Raw genomic sequence first — 17,698 nt, 5'->3', positions numbered from 1 at the left:
TATGTCGCATAAAAGACGTCGAATGACACAATGCCCCCTGGTCACACAACAAGGCTGAAATTTTAATTTTCGGCACTGTTGTGAGGTTTAGAAACCAAGATCAAGGTGTTATAGGGCTTGAAAGGCACAAACATCTCTGGTGGTACTGTAGGTCGAGGGGTTCTATTACACTTTGGATTGACACCCTGCGCAATCAAGCACGACAGCGACGACGTGATCGTAAAATTCAGAGTAGCCGGGGTTTGGACTGTTGAGTGGTCACAGAGCATGCCCGAAACAAAAAATACTGGAATTTTCAATGCATTTACAAATTTAGATTCAATTGAATTCAAAGTACCAATGATTTGTCTCGTAAGGTGGAAAGCAGATTCTGTACAGATTCGATGAACGGGAACTCCTGACTGTGTGTTGTCGCTGAGGGACCAAAAGGCTTGTTACGGACAAGCTTCGAGGCGCATGCTAGGCACCAACCACCCTGCGCCGCACAATATACCCGGATCCATCCTTGTAAACTGAAGCGCTCGGCCCTATAACCACCTTAAACCCCTCTTCCATTCGGAGTATATAATGGGGTTTTCGTCATACCCCCAAATCTTCAATTATCCAAACCCCGCCCCCCCCCCCCAAGTGCGAACAAATATCAATCCTCCCCAGAGCTGTCCAAGATGTCCTCCTCACAGACACCATCTCCGCCATCCCATAACGCAACCCCTTTAGAGGTCCGCGACTATTTTGCCGGGGTTCTCTTTAATTTCCACGACGTCTCACTGGAACAGGCATACGAGATAGCGGCGAAATGGGAGTATGGTCGCGGCTCGGAACTCACATACTATGATGTTGCTACTTTTCGCTCGATATTCGGTGCTGAAGCTGGGACCTTGCTCTATGGTTATGCAAGGAAGGAGCTGAGAACGTCACGGACTGGCCCTAGCGGTAACTTGGGCAACAGAGGGATTCTAGAGAAACCTCAGAAGGATATCTTCGGGGCAACGCCTGGCTGTAAGTTCAGAGCCATGCGCTGTTTTTGTTTTATTATTTGTTTACTCCTCTACACGTCGTTTGCGCTCTAATATACTTGAGAACTTTTTGGAAGTAACTAATATATGTGTGGTAAAGTGTCAATTGTGTATGGATTGTTCGTTTTGAGCATTCTTTCTCTCTTTCAGACATTGATAGAGTATAGGAGGGAGAAAATGGATGGGGTGTTAGCTTTTGGTTCAATATGTTTTTTTCTATTTGCAGGGTTTATAGTTTCTTACGTTACGTATTATTTTGGTCCCGAACCTCAGAGGCGTGGGCCATAGAGGTTTAGGTCGAGTATAACGCTTTAAACCGGAGCATCAGTAGCAAACAAGAACAGAAATAGGGCAGTTGTGGGAGGAGTATCTATGTTTAATATTCTTTGCCGCATCCCCACCAAATGTGTATTGAGCCGCCATCTTCCTTCTGGTTGTCCGACTCGGAATCGCAGATTACTGTCCATTCCGGCCGCAAAATACCTAGAGAGGAAAATTAAACGCAAGGAAATCGAAAGATCAGCGGAGGCAGGTCAACTGGTCACCTAGCTAATGCTAAAGTGCTCAGCCAGTATTATCCATCATAAGACCTATATCTGCGAAATATGAATTTATGGATATTGATACGCATCTTACTAATTATGCAGAATCGGAATGTCTATATGCTAGTTGCCACGTATCTCTCAAGCGCCGTTCATATTCCAGGGCTATTTTTAAGAATGTCCATTGCATTGAGGAACCACATTCAAACTGTGTGACCAAGGAACGAAAGAGTAGAGATGATATGAAATGATGCAAGATGCGAAGGGCGACATTTTAAATTGTGCGAGCAAGAGGTGTTAAACAAGTAGATAAGTAGTTATGAATATCGTTGTCAATTGCGATTTAAACTGCAGTTTTAGTTGCCGTGCGGATGAACTACAAGGTTGATGATGTTGTGAGGCGTATAGTTGCCGATAACGATATGATAATTGGAGGCCATTAGGTTTGTGATAGACGGTGCCATAAATTCTGTCATCTAGTCTGACTTTCTATTTAATCTCCATCGACCTATAACCTACCACTTTTACTACTCTACAACCCCTATTCAATTGCGGCTCCTATACCCGACACCCTCACGGTAAGATCGAGAGCTTAGCCTGCACCTCATTGCTGTATCCTGCCTTAAGGCCGAGCTCGGTCCAGGCGCGCTGGATATCGATCTCGAGGACGTTCGGGCTGTGCGCGCTAATGCTGACGGCGGCGAATGGGATTACCTGGCCGAGGATGGTGACGAGGATGGTTGATTCGAGAGAGGGTTGGAGAGAGGGGAGGTTGGAAAGGTATACTCCTAGTAGGTATTAGTTTGGGAACTGCTTGCTTCATGGGGTGGTGGGCTGGTAAGAAGGGGTAATGCAGAATGGTGCAGATTTTCTAAAAGTGCAGCATGCATCTAAGGAGGTAAAATAAGAAATATACGTACCCCACACCCCCAGCGCCTTCAGCGACGAGACAATCTCAATTCTCCCAGTTTCTAGGAGCGTCATCTCAGACGACACCACCGCAGCAGCTCCGCTCATCTTCCCTAACAGCCCCAGACTCGCCACCCAAAGCGTGTCGTTCTCCTTGCTCGACGGTCGCACAAACCCGCGCAACGGGAAGGCCGAGAGGATATCGTAGCCACGGACATCAAGGGATGCGTATATGAGGCTCTCGGGGCGGTAGTCGACGACTTGCAACGGCGGCGTGACGAGTCCCGATACGTGCGAGCGGACGACGTAGAGCTGGGCCTCAACGACACCAGGGAAGAGGGAGATATGGAGGAGCTCGCTGACCGGGCGTGAGGTGGTGTTGAAGAGGCCAAGCATGCCGGTTCCCGTGACAGCGGCGCCGTGGTAGGTGGAGATCTTGAGTAAGACCGGGTCTTGGTAGCCTTGATAGGGGTCTCGGGTCTTGCCGAAGGTTGAGGGGCGGAAGATGACGGATTTTCCGGCGGGCGTGGGGCCGGTCATCTGGTTGATGAGGGGCATATTGTGCTCTCCTGGGACGTCGGTGATGTACACGGGTCCGCCAGAGACGCAGCGTGCAGCTGCGTGGAAGGCAGAGTACTCGTGGACGGTCATGAACATGTCGAAGTCGGGAACGACGTTGAGGTGTTGAGTGAGGAGAGCGTTGGAGGCGTTGGTGAAAACGTGCCAGGCGTGGCTGCTCTCGATCTCGGGGAAGAAGTCATCGCTATTGCGCACGAGGATGGGAGGCCGGTTGGATGGGAGCTGCGAGTGGAAGATTATGTTGGGCGTTTGCGACATGCACGAGATGGCTTTCACACTGAAGTGTCGCAGGCCAGCTATCGACCAGGCATCGAGGTAAGCGTGAGTTAGGCTTGCGCGGGCGGAAGCTGAAGTGATAGTGTCAAGCAGATACTGGGAGTCTGTCTTGACGGCATCGATGCCGCAGCCGGTCAGAAAGGTGTAGAAGTCATTGTAGAATTTCCCGACATCGGACGGAGCGACGAGAGTCATTTTCCCGTCCATAGGGAGGTTCGCGGGAAGAGAATCTTCACGCTCAACTTCAACTGTTTTGTAGTTTTGTGCAATCTTCCCGTTAGGAGAGATTCCACCCCAGTAGCCGACCAGGGAATGCCAAACCGCGATGTGCTGTATGTTAGGATGCTTCGAGCGGATATTCGTGATGGTGTGTTTGAGCCCCTTTGGGAAACCGGTGGTGTTCGCCTCGAATTCCAGCCAGGTCTGTTGGAACTGGTTTTCTGATCCGGCCGGGGTCTCGACAGACTGCCAGTTATCATCTATGATAAGGTTGGAAATATTTATATTGTTGGCTGCCAGGGTATCAACGGCGTTATATATCTTCTCTTCGGTGAGGTTCTGGCCAAGGCCGTTCCATGTGCAGTATGTCAACCCATCAAACCAGTTCTCCATCCACTGCGGCTTGACGTCGTCTTTTAGAGCCATTAACTCCTGTTTTTCCTCACTTGTAGCCAGGGACAGATCTTGGACGAGGTCTCGAGCATGGTACATTGCTGCAGCATTGGCGGATTCAAAGTCGTTCCCGAGAGCCACGATAATCCGAGCAATGCCTGCTTTGGGGCCATCGTTTCGTGCCTCCAGTGTTATATTTCCTGCGGCGTCGCTCCTGAAAAGAGCGGATACATCATCTATCCCGCTGACAGCCAAAAATACCAAATGTCTTCCACCTCTCCGCTCTAGGAAGGAACAGACTATGGCCTCCTTGTCAAGCTCAAAACTGGAACCTTGTCGTGGAGCCAACCATGCAGTCCAAGTTCTTATAAGGGCAAACCACCGCACAAAGTCCCCTGACCATGGTTTCCCTATCTTAGTGCTCGTGAAAGTCGATTTCTCTCCTTCGGCTGAAGCGACTGGGGCCTCCACGCTCCACAACTCGGTGCCTGGAGATTGGCTTCTTACCTTCTGGACCTTGAACTCGGAGTTCAAGTCCTCAATGAGCTCTGCAAAATCTTCCACGGCTGCAGTTGGTGAAGCTTGGCCTTTCCACACCACAACGCCGTCACCGATGCCCTGATGCTCCTTAACCCACCTCCATGTCTCTTCTCCAGCCTTTTTAAACTTAATTGTGAAGGTAACGGTGGATGTAGTGTCTAGTGATCCGGTGAAGTATGAATGAAAGCGGCCCTCTACTGATTTTAGTTTGTCCAGAGCGCCTTTCCTTGTCAGAGGGGTCTCCTTCCACGAGTCGCCTGATGAGTACCAAACCGCAACCTCCCAAGCTGCAGAAACACCTCCTTCATCAGTTTCCAGAAGAACAGTGAAGGAGATTTTCCCATTCGAAGTCTCCGTCACCTGACCCACAGGCGGCCAAGACGAAATCAACGCCTTGGTGGCCATACCAGCGAACAGATGTTCCGGCTTCGGATCCTCCTGATCGGGGATGTACTGTGCCTGGAATACCTCCATGATTCCGCTCAGTAAATATAATTATATTGGATTAGAAATGAATGATTTGGGAGGGAGAGGACATAGAAAAGACAAAGGAGCAAATATGTACCTGTTAAGACAGCTTCATGCCGCCGATATGGATTTGCGGCGTGAGATGTTCCGTCTTCTGAGCCTGGTAAGTAGATGCACCATACGGAGCCATATATTCCCGTTTGAGGCTAGGGTCCAAGAATTACGGAGGGCATGTGGGGGTTGACAGTGAATTATCGAATTGTGGAAACCTCGAATTATAACTATACCCCTATTTTCGAGTATGATAATAGTTACTTTACACTTGCCCAGCTGTAGACATAAAAAATGATATTTAAGCCAGTCAATGATATCAATGAGCGTCGAGAAGTAAGGAAGTACCAGCGTTCTGAGGGGTACTTGATATCCACCTACGAAGGGTGCGGGGCACTAATGTACCCCTGTTATCGCGAGTACTTGTTCTCCACTGTTCTCCAAAACCCATCCACCATCACGTGATCTCAAGTTTAATACGCACTTGGTTCCTGTCCTGTCCCGTACTAATATAGCTAATTTTCAACAGCCTCGTCCCTCAGCCTTACAGACCTCCGTCGTTGTCTTGTGAAAGCCTCAATACAGTTAATATGCCAGTTGCGTCGTAGGACTGGCCTCTACACGCTCATTACCAGCCATCATGGCCTCCTCTTCCCTTCTTCGAAGTGCGTCCCAGCACAGACTCTGCCAATGCGCCAGGACGGCTGCTCGGTCGACGAGACCGCATGGCGCGACGGGTCGGCGATATATTGGTATGAAGTACCTTGCGAAGGTTGCCGATGCGGAAAAGGCCTGGGCGGAAAAGGCAAAGGAGATTCGAGCGGGGAATCAAAAGTCTATGCTGAGCATATTAGAAGAGCGAGGGCTGGTCCATCAAACCACGGGGTAAATTCCCCCCCTTAAATCTTTCCATCCGCCACGAAGCTGACTAGAGTCATAGAAACCGGGACACCATCGACAACCTGATGATAGATAAACGCGTTGGGGCATACGTAGGAATTGACCCGACTGCATCCTCCCTCCATGTCGGCCATCTCCTCCCGCTCATGTCCCTCTTCTGGATGTACCTCCACGGATACCACAGCGTGTCCCTTCTCGGCGGCGCCACGGCGAAGATTGGGGACCCAACAGGTCGCCTCACAACTCGCACGAAAGAGCACAGCGCCGTCCGCACGGCAAACATGGTCAATATGCACTACCAGCTGAAGAAGCTCTGGGTCAACGTGGAGGAGTACGGCCGCAAGTTCGGTTACAACTGGGAGTGGGCATGGCATCGGGAACTGGTCAACAACAACACCTGGACAAATAAGCTCACGGTCATTGAGCTTCTACAGATCATTGGCCCTGGCATGCGGTTAGGCACCATGCTTGCGAGAGACACTGTTAAGAACAAGCTCAGCAAGGGTGACGGCATGTCCTATGCCGAGTTCTCATACCCAGTGCTTCAGGCCTGGGATTGGTGGCACATGTACAACACCAAAGACATCCAAATGCAAATCGGCGGTGCGGATCAGTACGGCAACATCGTTGCAGGCCTCAACGCCGTAAAATACATCTCATCAAACCACCCTGACCCCGATGTGCGCCAAGGAAAAGATGCCGACATCGCTCAACCATTTGGCTTCACTGTTCCCCTCCTGACCACGGCCGCGGGCGACAAATTCGGCAAGTCTGCCGGAAACGCCGTCTGGCTCGACAAGGAGCTCACCAGCACCTTCGAGCTGTACGGCTTCTGGATGCGCCAGTCTGACGCCGACATGCCGCGCTACCTCCGCTACTTCACCTTCCTTCCCTCACCCGAGATCGACGCGCTGGTTGAGGAGCACAAGCAGGCGCCACACGAACGCAAGGCGCAGCATGTGCTCGCGCGGAACTTTGTCGAGCTTATCCACGGGCCTGCAGAGGCCAAGGCTGCGGAGGCGAATCACCGCCTGTTATTCGGGAAGCCCTCGTTATCAAGTCTGATGGAGACACCCAAGGATAACACCACAGCGGAATCGGAGAAGAAGGGTCCCACCCCTATAACCCTTAACAATGCGCCCAGCATCAACATCACGCTCCCGCGCTCCGTGCTTACCAAGTCAATCGGCAAGATCGTGTACGCGGCGGGGTTGGCGGAGTCGGCGTCCGAGGGGCACAGACTTGTTTCTAACGGGAGCTTGTATATCAGCGGCCCGTCGAGTCAGAAGAAGCAAGCGATGGATGAGGCGGAGCTGAAGTTCACGCAGATCAAGAACTGGCTCATTGCGGATACGAAGAAGTTCCTTGTTGGCGACGAGATGCTCGTGTTGAGGAGGGGGAAGCATAATATTCGCATTGTTAAGATTGTGGAGGATAATGAGTGGGCAGAGGGGGGGAAGAAATACCCTGGAGAGGGGGGCCAGGGTGGACAGAAGGGGGAAGCTGGAGAGGAGACCGCAGAGCTGGGTGCGAAGGACGCTGGGAAGGAGCGCAAGAAGAAGAGCTTCTGGAGCGAGTTTGCGCCAGAGGTGGATCCGAATGAGAGGAAGAGCGTTCTGTACAAGCCTGCCCCTTCAGGGCAGAGGAAGACTATAATCCGGAGGAGCCCCACTAAGCCGTACGATGAGAAGGAGGAGGGGAGCAGTTTAGTACGCAGGAAGGAGAGTTGACGAGGAGGAGATAAATATGTGTACGAATTACGTGTAGGAATTTTGTAGGATAGATTTAGTTGTATATATCCCCTCAAATAAGTGTATTTTCTAATGTGGATTATAGTTGGTGGGTATATTTTAGTTAGTCTCCGCCATGTCATCGTCGCCACTGGCCGGAACGTCTACCATCAAATTTCGGTCGAGATCACGGGTGAAGCAGGCCACGACCACGATTTATCTTTGGGAAAAGTGTGTTCATCGATGATGTCCAGTCCAGGGAGTTAAACATGCCATGCATCACAAACCTGAGAAACCTCTAGTTCCATGGGTGACCAACGAGCCGCCATGCCGTCCAGGCACCAGGCACCAAAACGGCATCAACCGGCCGCAGAGTGGGAAGAACCAGGCTTTTCATCCGTACTTTGTTGTTAATATATCATCCAGATTACCCTCAAATTTCTTATCAGAAGCTACATCTCTTCTAACAGACTCTCAGCAAAACCTAAATATCGGCCGTCCAAACTCTCTGTTGACTCGTATATCGCCACCGAGATCCAGTCGAAGAGAACCCAGCCAGCAAAATAGGACAAGCCACAGGCAACATCCACGCAGCTTTCAAGAAGACTCCTCTCCCGCCACCACGAAACGCACCAAATATGGCCACCTCTCTGACTTCCAAAACGCCCCCTATCTCACGCAACTCCCTCCTCCCCCGCTACCCCTCGCCGCCTTCCACAGCCTCCACAGGCGCAATCTCACATCCCGCGGTCACCTCTTCGTAATCCACCAACACGACCACCCCATCGCAGGCCTCCACTACGACCTCCGTCTCCAGTTCTCCGCCACCAGCAGCCTCAGCTGGGCCATCCCATTTGGGGTGCCAGGAGACCCTAATAGCAAGCGCCGGTTACGTCTCGCGACAGAGACGAGAGTGCATACCGTGGGTAGTCATCTAGTGGAGGGAGGGTCGAAAGGAGGTGGTTCAATGATAGTATGGGATGGAGGAGTTTATGAGGTGTTGCCGCGGCGTAAGGTAGACGGGCCGGAGAGGGATCCAGGGTCGGCAGAGGGGTCACAGTCATCCGGTTTGGGGGTCGTCGAAAATGGAGAAATGGCAGGAGAAAATCGGGATACGGGGGATGGGTTGTCTGAGAATTCGAAACTCGTGGAATCGTTTGGCCGGAGGAAGATCAGGATTAGATTGCATGGCGCGAGGTTGCCGGAGGGGTACACGCTGGATATGTTCGTTGCGCCTGGTTCGCAGCATCTACGTGAGCCACGGGTGGCAGTGAGGAGAAAGAAGGAGAGGCGAGTTGTGAACGTAATTGAGACATCGTCGGAAGGGGAGGAGAACGATCCAGCTATACCTGTCGCAGATGCGGTAGCTGCGGAGTGGGCACTGGAATGGGAGAGGAAGGAGGTTGAGAAGAGGGAAGTGCGACGCGTGAATGCGTATCTGGGAGCAGAGAACACGATTGGGTCACTGTATCAGCGGAAATGGTTTCTGTGCCTTGATAGAGAGGGATCGGGGTTCTGCAAAGCAGATAGGGATGGGGTTTGGGAGAGGAGGAAGGGCGAGGGGGGTGTGCTCGAAGGGTTCGAGCCATTCTATGTTAGGGGCGTGGAGGAAGAGAGGAGCGTGGTGACGGGAATGAAAGCAGAGCATGTGATGAGAGATGCTGGCATCGTTGGGTTTGTGAGGAGGAAGGGGTGGAAGGCTATTCTTGACTAATAGGGCCTTTCTGCATCTCAAGAAGGAAGGAGCGTTGGAAATGAGATTTTTGGAGACCTTTGAAGGGTGCAACATAATTCCACATCGAACACTTCCTTCTCTCCAATACTTTGCTACAATTTTGCTTGAAGGATGCCAGTAATCGTTCTCTTTGTTCTCATTTGTCCCCTTATCCCCTTATCCCCAGCAAATCCACAGTTTGAATGTAATCCCCAGCACCCGCCAACCATGCCGAAAGGTTATAAACCAAGATTAGTCTTCACTTCCAAAATGATTATTTGGGGTGGTTTGGCGCAACGGTAGCGCTCCTGGTTCTTCCATCCTATCAGTAACTCGAAGGTGTGGAGAGTCTGGGTTCGTCTGGGTATGTGGGTTACATACCCGCTACTCTAGTTAGAGCCTTGTAAGTCTTGCGAGGCTGGCTACGGAGTCTAGTTCAGTCAATTCTCTCGGTCTCGCAAGCTATCCAGTTGCAAAGGAATCAGGAGAGATCAAACGAGTTGAGGACATCGCAAGATGACACCAGACAACAAGCTAGTCCACAAGCGCTCCCATGTGGTTATTCAAGCCAACGTGAGACCTCCCATAAGATCACCGGTTCGAATCCGGTCCACCTCCATACATACTTTTTTTTATCTTTGTCGACTTATTTACTAGTTGTTTGCTACGGCTGCAAAAAAGGAGGTAATTGTTACCCATAGTTGTAGTTGGATGGCAGGCGCACAGTGTTACGCATTGAGTTACTTCTATCCCCTTTTTTGCACTCCAGGCTAACATGGCAAGTTACAAGCAGGCTTCAGTCTACCAACAAGAGAACCAAGCATACTCTCCTTAACCTCCTCAGAATCGGCAGTTATTATATGTTTGATCGTCTTCCGGCCTTCCCCAGGCCACACTCGAGGAAATTAGGTCGCACACCTCGTCGCCGAGAGATTTGGGAAAATTATGTCGAACACCCATCGCCCAGCAATTCGAGGAAATTATGTCGCACGCCCCGTTGTCGCGCAATACCATATTGAGATTTAATAATTTATCTCGTTATGTAAACCGGTACTTTAACAACCCCAATAGGTTACGCTGTTGCCGTGTTACATCGGGTCTTGCGGTCTCGCCGTCGCCAGTGAAACTGTCATATCTCCTCTCTCGGGAAAGTGAGACTTTTCAAGTCTTCTGCAGGAACGTGTTTCTCCCCGCCCGGAGGCCAGATTTCCAGCTCAGAAATAAGTAAAGAGCTCCCCTCCCCTCATTCAAGATATTCGTCATCACACAGATTGATCCAGTCCTGCAACCAAAGATCCACGCATTCACTCCTCTGCCTATCCATTCACATCGCCGCATCCAGCCATGCATCTCCAAACTCTTCTATTCAGCATTGCTGCCCTGATTGCCACCGCCTCCGCGGCGCGCAGTTGCTATGCTCACAATAACTTTGGGGTGAAAGACCACGGCTGTGTTCGCTGCAAAAACAACTACCAATTTGAGTTCGTAGAGACGGGCACAGAGAAGGGGGTGTCATGTGATATCGGGCGTTCGTGCTGCCGTGGAATTTGCTGCCTGGAGGATACACAGTAGGGAGGTAATAGGTGGTCCAGTGTAAGTTTGTGGGAGTTGACGGAGTGTCTTATAAATTCTGACAATATGTAGGGCATTGGTAGCTGTGTCGACAAAAAGTGCTTTCAGAACGTTTCATCACTTTCTTTCTCGATGCAGCGAGATGCGTCAGATATGGTCCCGCATTCATACTCGGACCATATTATATTTCGTTCAAAGGGCATGACGGCTCGCATGTATCAGGTGGAGTTATGGGGTCATGTGGATATCATGTTACTAGGAGTCCCTTGCCTGGAATAAAATGATTTATGAGTCGTATGTAAGGGTTGAGATTGTATGACATATAACGGCCCTGCTGTATGGTATATAATTCGGCCGTTGACTCTGTGACACTGGATCAACATTCGCGCTTGGGATTCTAATGCATTTTACTTCCTAGGCATCCCCACGTCTCAGACAACGAAGCAAGGAAGGGCTCATATGTATGCCGCATAGCTTCCATATCCCTTGCATTTGAGATACGGAGAGATTGAAGCTAGGACGTATAATATTGGACTTTAAAACTAAAATTTATGAAGCCGAAAGTATATATATCCGCTATCTTCCTTCTAAGTTCTCATATAGCAATTTCCCATCAGCGATCCAGGTCCAGTCATAAACCTACTCTGTCATAATAAGCAGCATAATAAGCACACTCGACCACCTCAACACCAATTTAGCTCATAATGCGTCTATTCGCCCCTCTCCTCACTCTTACAGCCCTGTTAATCCCATCCTCTGCAGCCGAAGAGTGGTGCTATCCTATCGGCAGTTTCGGATCGCTACTCCATGGCTGCCACCAGTGCCGTGACGGCTTCAACGAGTTCAGGCTCTCCCAGAGTACCTGCGATTTGGGGACTCAGTGTTGCACCGGATACTGCTGCAGAAAGTAGAAGTACTCTGCTACAATGTGAGTTAGGGTTTATATTATCCCGCCCCCAGTTCAGAACTAATGTGGTGGTGTAGGGCGTCGACAGACACGGTTATTACAGTGTTGAAGTTTCAAGATGTCGAGGTTTAGCTCTAAGAGGAATGTGATAGTATGAAATTGATATAGTCTCGGCGCTACCTCCCTATCTAGACCCTCAAGAAGTAGTTAGTTTATCGAACCACCTACCAATGGAAGTTTCTCAATCCAGCTCTTTCTCGGACCATTTTTCAAAATTTGTGAATAATACCAATACCTAGGTTTCCCTTGCGTATTATTTCCTGGGGATCTAGCTATATCTGACAATATAGAAAAACTTTCATACACCCTTATGCTTTCTTATTCTCGAAGCACACTCTTCTAGGATCCTATCCAAGTGTTGTCTATCATAAACCAAGTCCAGCCTCCTCCGCCGCCCCCCAAATCGCTGTCCCACAGCTCGCCACCATGTACTTCAGCACGGTTCTTCTCGGTGACATAGCTCCCTTCGTCTCTGTGATCACATAATGACAACTCTAGGTCGGGGTCTACAACTGCACGCAGTACCATGATGGGTATTGATTTAACTTGGATACTAACAAGGGTACCAATATTGTCAGGGCTTCTGCTGCAGAACGTAGCGGGGCATTCAGACAGTTTTCTGTGTCGTTTCTGTCGGTGGAAAGTGAGCTGTATCCATATCGTCTCGCCTTGGGCTCTCTACATCCCCAGTTTTCACGGTTGTTCTGTCCAGGGGCTCTGGGTCTCAGGTCTCGGAGGTTGAGTTTGTGGCAAAGATATTGGTATGGGATTGGTGTATTATTTTCGTAATCCCGATATTATTTGTCCGTTTGGAATGCACAGATGCCGTTGATTGAGTAGAAATCCTAAGCGTGAAACTGTTTTATATTCAGCTATCAGGATGTGAGACTTTTCAACGGCACTATGACCCTGTATCGGTAGTTAATTTCCGGCTGTTTCTCTTTATCTTCCCGGGGGCTATATATCACTTCCATTTGGGAAGAACTTAATAGAACGTCTATGCCTCTATTTTCCACATCTTGAGTTCCAGTAACCATCCAATCACAATCAACCCGCAATATCCAAGCCGCTTCTTCGTATACTATGCATCTCACTATAAGCCTCTTTGGCCTAACCGCCCTCTTATTCTCTGTTTCCATAGCTCAGAACCCAGATCCGAGAGGATGCTACGAGGTCGGCGACCACGGGGTGGCCGCGCGCGGCTGCTCTTAATGCAAGAGCAACTACCATTTCGTGCAGCCCTATGACCTGTGCGATATATCGCATAGCTGCTGTCCTGGCAAGTGTTGTCCAGGGATACTATAATAGTAACGAGTGGGCTTGTTGCGCGTTGCGAGTTTGTTCTGTGTATGTCGTTCAAGAATTCAGACTTGACAGTGTGTTCCAGGGAGGGGGCAGATAGGGACACCCGCCTACCGGCAGAGCCAGTTGGTTATTCAAGGATATATGGGTATGTCTTGGGGATTAAAGTATGCCATCAATATGTGTATTTGGAATTGGGGTGCTGGTGATAGTAAGTTCTCAAATAGCTTCATGTCGAAACCAACCAAACCCATAGCACGGCGTGAATAAGTTACAAGCTACAGGCATCATCTTCGTGTAGCCTTCGGTGAGGCTTCATGATGGCCCTTTTTGAACGGGAAGTTGCAGAATATACTGTATGATCGCCGCTTGTGTTACTTCTTCATGACGCTGTCTGACGCCCCAGCATCAAATATGAGGCTTCAGAAAAGCCTGTATACATGTTTATCCTTCCATGTTTGCGTCGTCTTCCAAATTCCAAATACATGGATCTTCTTACAGAAATAGGAACTATGCCCACCTCTGAGTTAAGTTGAAGGAATCCTTCGCCAGCAACCCAGTCCCAATTCCAGATCCAACACCACAGATCCAGTTCTTATATCACCAACCTAGCCTAGTTTCCAACCACCAATTCATAATGCATTTCACCCCATCCCTCCTCGTCCTCGCTGGCCTCTTCGTCTCTGCCTGCGCATTGCCGCCCGCAGCGCACCCCACGTTAGGGCCATGCTACCAAATCGATAACTTCGGCTCAAGCTCAGGCTGCCAGCCGTGCTCTGCTAAGTACCGGTTTTTTTCCACGCACGGCGACATCTGTGATGATGGGATCGTTGGCTGCTGTCGTCGCGGGCTGTGCTGCCCATAGAGATGGTGGAGTGGCTAGCGTGGATTTTACCTACTGTGGTGTAAGCTGGTGCGAATGAATGCCCTTGGTAAATCCAGAACTAACTTGATGTTCTAGGATGTTGGTAGGACTAGACAGTCAATAAGGCCGTTTATAAAAGTTACGAAGGTCCATATGACCCATCTTCTTATCTCTTCTTTCGGGCAGACGATGTTGAGCGTTTTGGTGTTGGTTTGGAGTGTTGAGGTTATTCAGTCGGATACGGAGTTATGTTAGTGAGGATAATTTATCTAAAATAAAAGTGGGGGGAATCAGTTATTGTCAAGCTGCAGATTGCATGAATATTATATACTATAGTGTTTATGATGGTGAAGTTACGAGCAGAATGCCAGGGCATATCAATATTACAACACTCATAAGAGTAGATATGCCCCAAATCTGAGATATTATCAACCCCTCATAGATTTAGGGTCGTCCCCTCTTCTCCCCGTCTTCTCCCGGTTTCAGAGTCATGGCTTGGGGGTAGAACTATACCATTCTAGTTTCCAGTTCAAAATAGGGCTGCCATTCCAGAGCTATCATTGTAGGATAGAACTTCTCTTTCGAGACAAGCCCTTCTGGTAACTCTATCATCCAGGATAGAACTTCCTCTTCGAGTCAAGGCCGATTTTGCGATAATTGGAGAAAATGCTTGTTATCGCATTGCTCGTGAGGGGTTTTCCCACTTTTCTCCTCTTTCTCCCCTTTTTCCCCACACCGTCTTTCTCCGTGTTGGGCGAGTTACATAAGCCTGCCCCGCATTTCGGCGCCGATGACACTGCGTCATCTGAGCCGCGGCGCACCCATCGGAGAGAGATAGACGAAGAACTTTTACATCAACGACGACATATATAGATCAATTCCACGCCGACTTCACTTCTTCACTTTATAAACCAATTATCTACCCTCATATACGCTTCTCCGGTTCTTTATCGCTGCCCAGCGACGCGGCGTGTTGTGAAAACTGCTAGTGGCTGTCTATCTACCGTGCGGGGTCGTCATCACGGAACCACGGCTATGCACAATGAACAGCTCCCTTTTTAAATATTCGTCCTCTGCTGCTCTGAGCGTAGCTAGAAAGTCAAAGTTTCAGCGATCTACACTGCCAGTTCTCCAGACGAGACACGCTTCCACAATGAATAACCATAATGTCCCAAAGGTGAGTTGCCCCGGCTATGGCAGGCGGTGCGGGGAAATGGCGAGACTGACAGTTTACAGCTATCCGACCCGTCGTTGCTTAAGCTCGATGTTAACTTCGTCAACGGCGAGTGGGTGAAGGCGAAATCAGGCAAGACCTTTGACGTCTATGGTACATACTTACCCCATCATCCGCCCCCAACTGCTGGACATCCTGGCTAACCAACCCCACCAGACCCAACAAACAGCAAAGTCATCGGCACCGCCCCCGATATGGACAGCGCTGACACCGAGCTCGCCATAGCAGCCGCCGCGACTGCCTTCAAGTCCTTCAAGACCTGGACAGGCCGCGAGCGCTCCAAGGTGCTCCGCAAGTGGTACGACCTGATGGTCGAGAACCAAGAGGATATCGCAACTCTTATTACGTGGGAGAATGGAAAGCCGCTCGCAGACGCAAGGGGCGAGGCGGCCTACGCTGCCAACTTCTTTGAGTGGTTCAGTGAGGAGGCGCCGCGCATCTACGGCGACACCATCCCGGCCAGTGTGCCAGGGAACAGGGTCGTGACGTTCAAGGAGCCGGTTGGCGTGTGTGGACTGATTACACCGTATGTGCTCTCCCACCCAGCGATGTGTTAAACTATGAGATAGTACTAACAGACTACAGATGGAACTTCCCCGCCGCCATGATCACTCGTAAAGTCGGCCCCGCCCTCGCCGCCGGTTGCACCGTCGTCTGCAAAGCCCCCAGCGAGACACCCTTCACATCCCTCGCTCTCGCCGAGCTCGCCCAACGCGCCGGCGTTCCCAAGGGAGTCGTTAACGTCATCACCGCCGCCACCAACACACCCGCGGTCGGCAAGACCATCTGTACCTCCCCCACCATCAAGAAGGTCTCCTTCACCGGCTCCACGGGCGTCGGCAAGACTCTCATGTCCCAGTCCTCCTCCACTCTTAAGAAGCTCTCTTTCGAGCTGGGCGGCAACTCCCCCTTCATCGTCTTCGACGACGCCGACCTCACCTCCGCCGTCGCTGGGGCCATCACCTCTAAGTTCCGCTCCTCGGGCCAGACCTGCGTCTGCGCCAACCGCATCTACGTGCAGGCCGGCATCTACGACGCCTTCACATCCGCCTTCGTCGACGCGGTGGCCAAGTTCCAGCTCGGCAGCGGCTTCGAGAAGGGCGTCACGCACGGCCCTGTGATTAACGCGAAGGCGGTCGCGAAGGTGGACGAGCACGTGCAGGATGCGATTAGCAAGGGCGCGAAGCTACTGGCGGGTGGGCAGAAGCTGCCTGAGCTCGGGGCGAACTTTTATGCGCCGACGATCCTGGGGGGGATGAATGCGGAGATGAAGTTGGCGAATGAGGAGACGTTTGGGCCGGTGGCGGGGTTGTTCAAGTTTGAGACTGAGGAGGAGGTTATTAAGTTGGCCAATGCGTCGGATGTGGGGTTGGCGGGGTACTTTTACTCGCAGGATATTCAGAGGGTTGCAAGGGTGGCGGAGGCCATGGAGGTTGGAATGATTGGCGTGAATACGGGACTTATCAGTGATCCAGCGGCGCCGTTTGGAGGGATGAAGGAGAGCGGGTTTGGAAGGGAGGGGTCGAAGTATGGTGTTGGGGAGTATATGGTTACGAAGATGGTGACGTATGGTGGTAACAGCGGGCCGATTAAGGCTTGAAGGAGAGAAACGGGGGATTAAAGAATGAAAAGGTAGATTATATCGAAATGAGAATTGTATCTTGTAAATAAAATAGTTTTCGATTCCCATAAGTGACTACTACAACATAATGTCCTTCGCGTCCATCTCAAGTCAGGCACTTAAAGAGGATTAGGGGAATAACATTAAGGACTAGGCGCGTAAAAGAGCTCAATCCGGTTCCATGAAGCCGCAGAGAAACGCCCCTGCGCCGTCTCCGGAAGGGAGTTGTTTGCCCGACGGTCTACCCACGCATCTAGCTATCAACTTCTATCCCGTAAGGTTAGTGGAAGCACCGGGAGCCACCAAAGAACCGGAATCAGGGGGCGCTTCTTCTCATGACAACCCGTCGCGGGGCCAGTGACCATGTAGAATGAAGCCGGGCAGACTCTACATCCTAGCCGTTTCGCAGTCCTGCACTATTTCCTGTCAGCTTTAGAACAGAGGGTGGGAACTTCGCCTCCTACTGAACGAATGCAACGCCCCCTCCGTGAGACTGGCTACTCTTGCCGGCCAGTGCCACGCCTTAGAGCACATAAAGCGCAGCACCACTGCTCAAATTATCTCATGGGCTTATGTATTGCAATCTTCCAGGACAAGTTCCCAGAAGATACAGCAGCAGAGGTTGAGCCAGGTATCTCAGCTGAGATATACCGCATTATGCACCATGCTAAATTTAGCATGGCTACGATAACTTTAGGCCGCCTTTGCGGAGCGCTACACGCGCCACCTCTATCACCACCTCTCTGTCACCACCTCTCTGTTGTCACCTACAATTCCCATCACCACCTATGTGTCATGTT

General features: G+C 50.6%; 4 protein-coding genes across 4 annotated transcripts; 3 read left to right on the top strand and 1 right to left on the bottom strand.

Annotated features, from left to right (window-relative positions):
* Nucleotides 1-616: 616 nt before the first annotated feature.
* Nucleotides 617-1,383, top strand: VE01_07655 (uncharacterized protein). The gene is made up of 2 exons (XM_059463901.1): nt 617-999; nt 1,117-1,383. The coding sequence occupies exons 1-2, from the start codon at nt 666-668 to the stop codon at nt 1,302-1,304; spliced, it is 522 nt and encodes a 173-aa protein (XP_059319568.1). The 5' UTR covers nt 617-665; the 3' UTR covers nt 1,305-1,383.
* A 636-nt stretch (nt 1,384-2,019) lies between these two features.
* VE01_07654 (uncharacterized protein) lies at nt 2,020-5,309 on the bottom strand. The gene is made up of 2 exons (XM_018277087.2): nt 2,479-5,309; nt 2,020-2,346 (listed from the first exon to the last, which is right to left on the bottom strand). The coding sequence occupies exons 1-2, from the start codon at nt 4,946-4,948 to the stop codon at nt 2,132-2,134; spliced, it is 2,685 nt and encodes an 894-aa protein (XP_018128942.1). The 5' UTR covers nt 4,949-5,309; the 3' UTR covers nt 2,020-2,131.
* A 220-nt stretch (nt 5,310-5,529) lies between these two features.
* Nucleotides 5,530-9,337, top strand: MSY1 (tyrosyl-tRNA synthetase; the record flags this gene model as incomplete). The annotated part of the gene is made up of 3 exons (XM_018277086.2): nt 5,530-5,878; nt 5,934-7,602; nt 8,102-9,337. Exons 1-3 carry the CDS (start codon nt 5,634-5,636, stop codon nt 9,335-9,337), a joined length of 3,150 nt encoding a protein of 1,049 aa, XP_018128946.1. The 5' UTR covers nt 5,530-5,633.
* Nucleotides 9,338-14,884: 5,547 nt separating this feature from the next.
* On the top strand, nt 14,885-16,980 carry UGA2 (succinate semialdehyde dehydrogenase NADP+ linked). The gene is made up of 4 exons (XM_018277085.2): nt 14,885-15,220; nt 15,280-15,370; nt 15,434-15,803; nt 15,863-16,980. The coding sequence occupies exons 1-4, from the start codon at nt 15,086-15,088 to the stop codon at nt 16,875-16,877; spliced, it is 1,611 nt and encodes a 536-aa protein (XP_018128947.2). The 5' UTR covers nt 14,885-15,085; the 3' UTR covers nt 16,878-16,980.
* The last annotated feature ends 718 nt before the right edge of the window (nt 16,981-17,698 follow it).

Source organism: Pseudogymnoascus verrucosus (assembly GCF_001662655.1).
Source record: "Pseudogymnoascus verrucosus strain UAMH 10579 unplaced genomic scaffold scaffold_32, whole genome shotgun sequence".
NCBI lineage: Eukaryota > Fungi > Ascomycota > Leotiomycetes > Thelebolales > Thelebolaceae > Pseudogymnoascus > Pseudogymnoascus verrucosus.
Note: the sequence above shows the minus strand (reverse complement) of the source record. Positions and strands in the feature narration are given on the sequence as shown.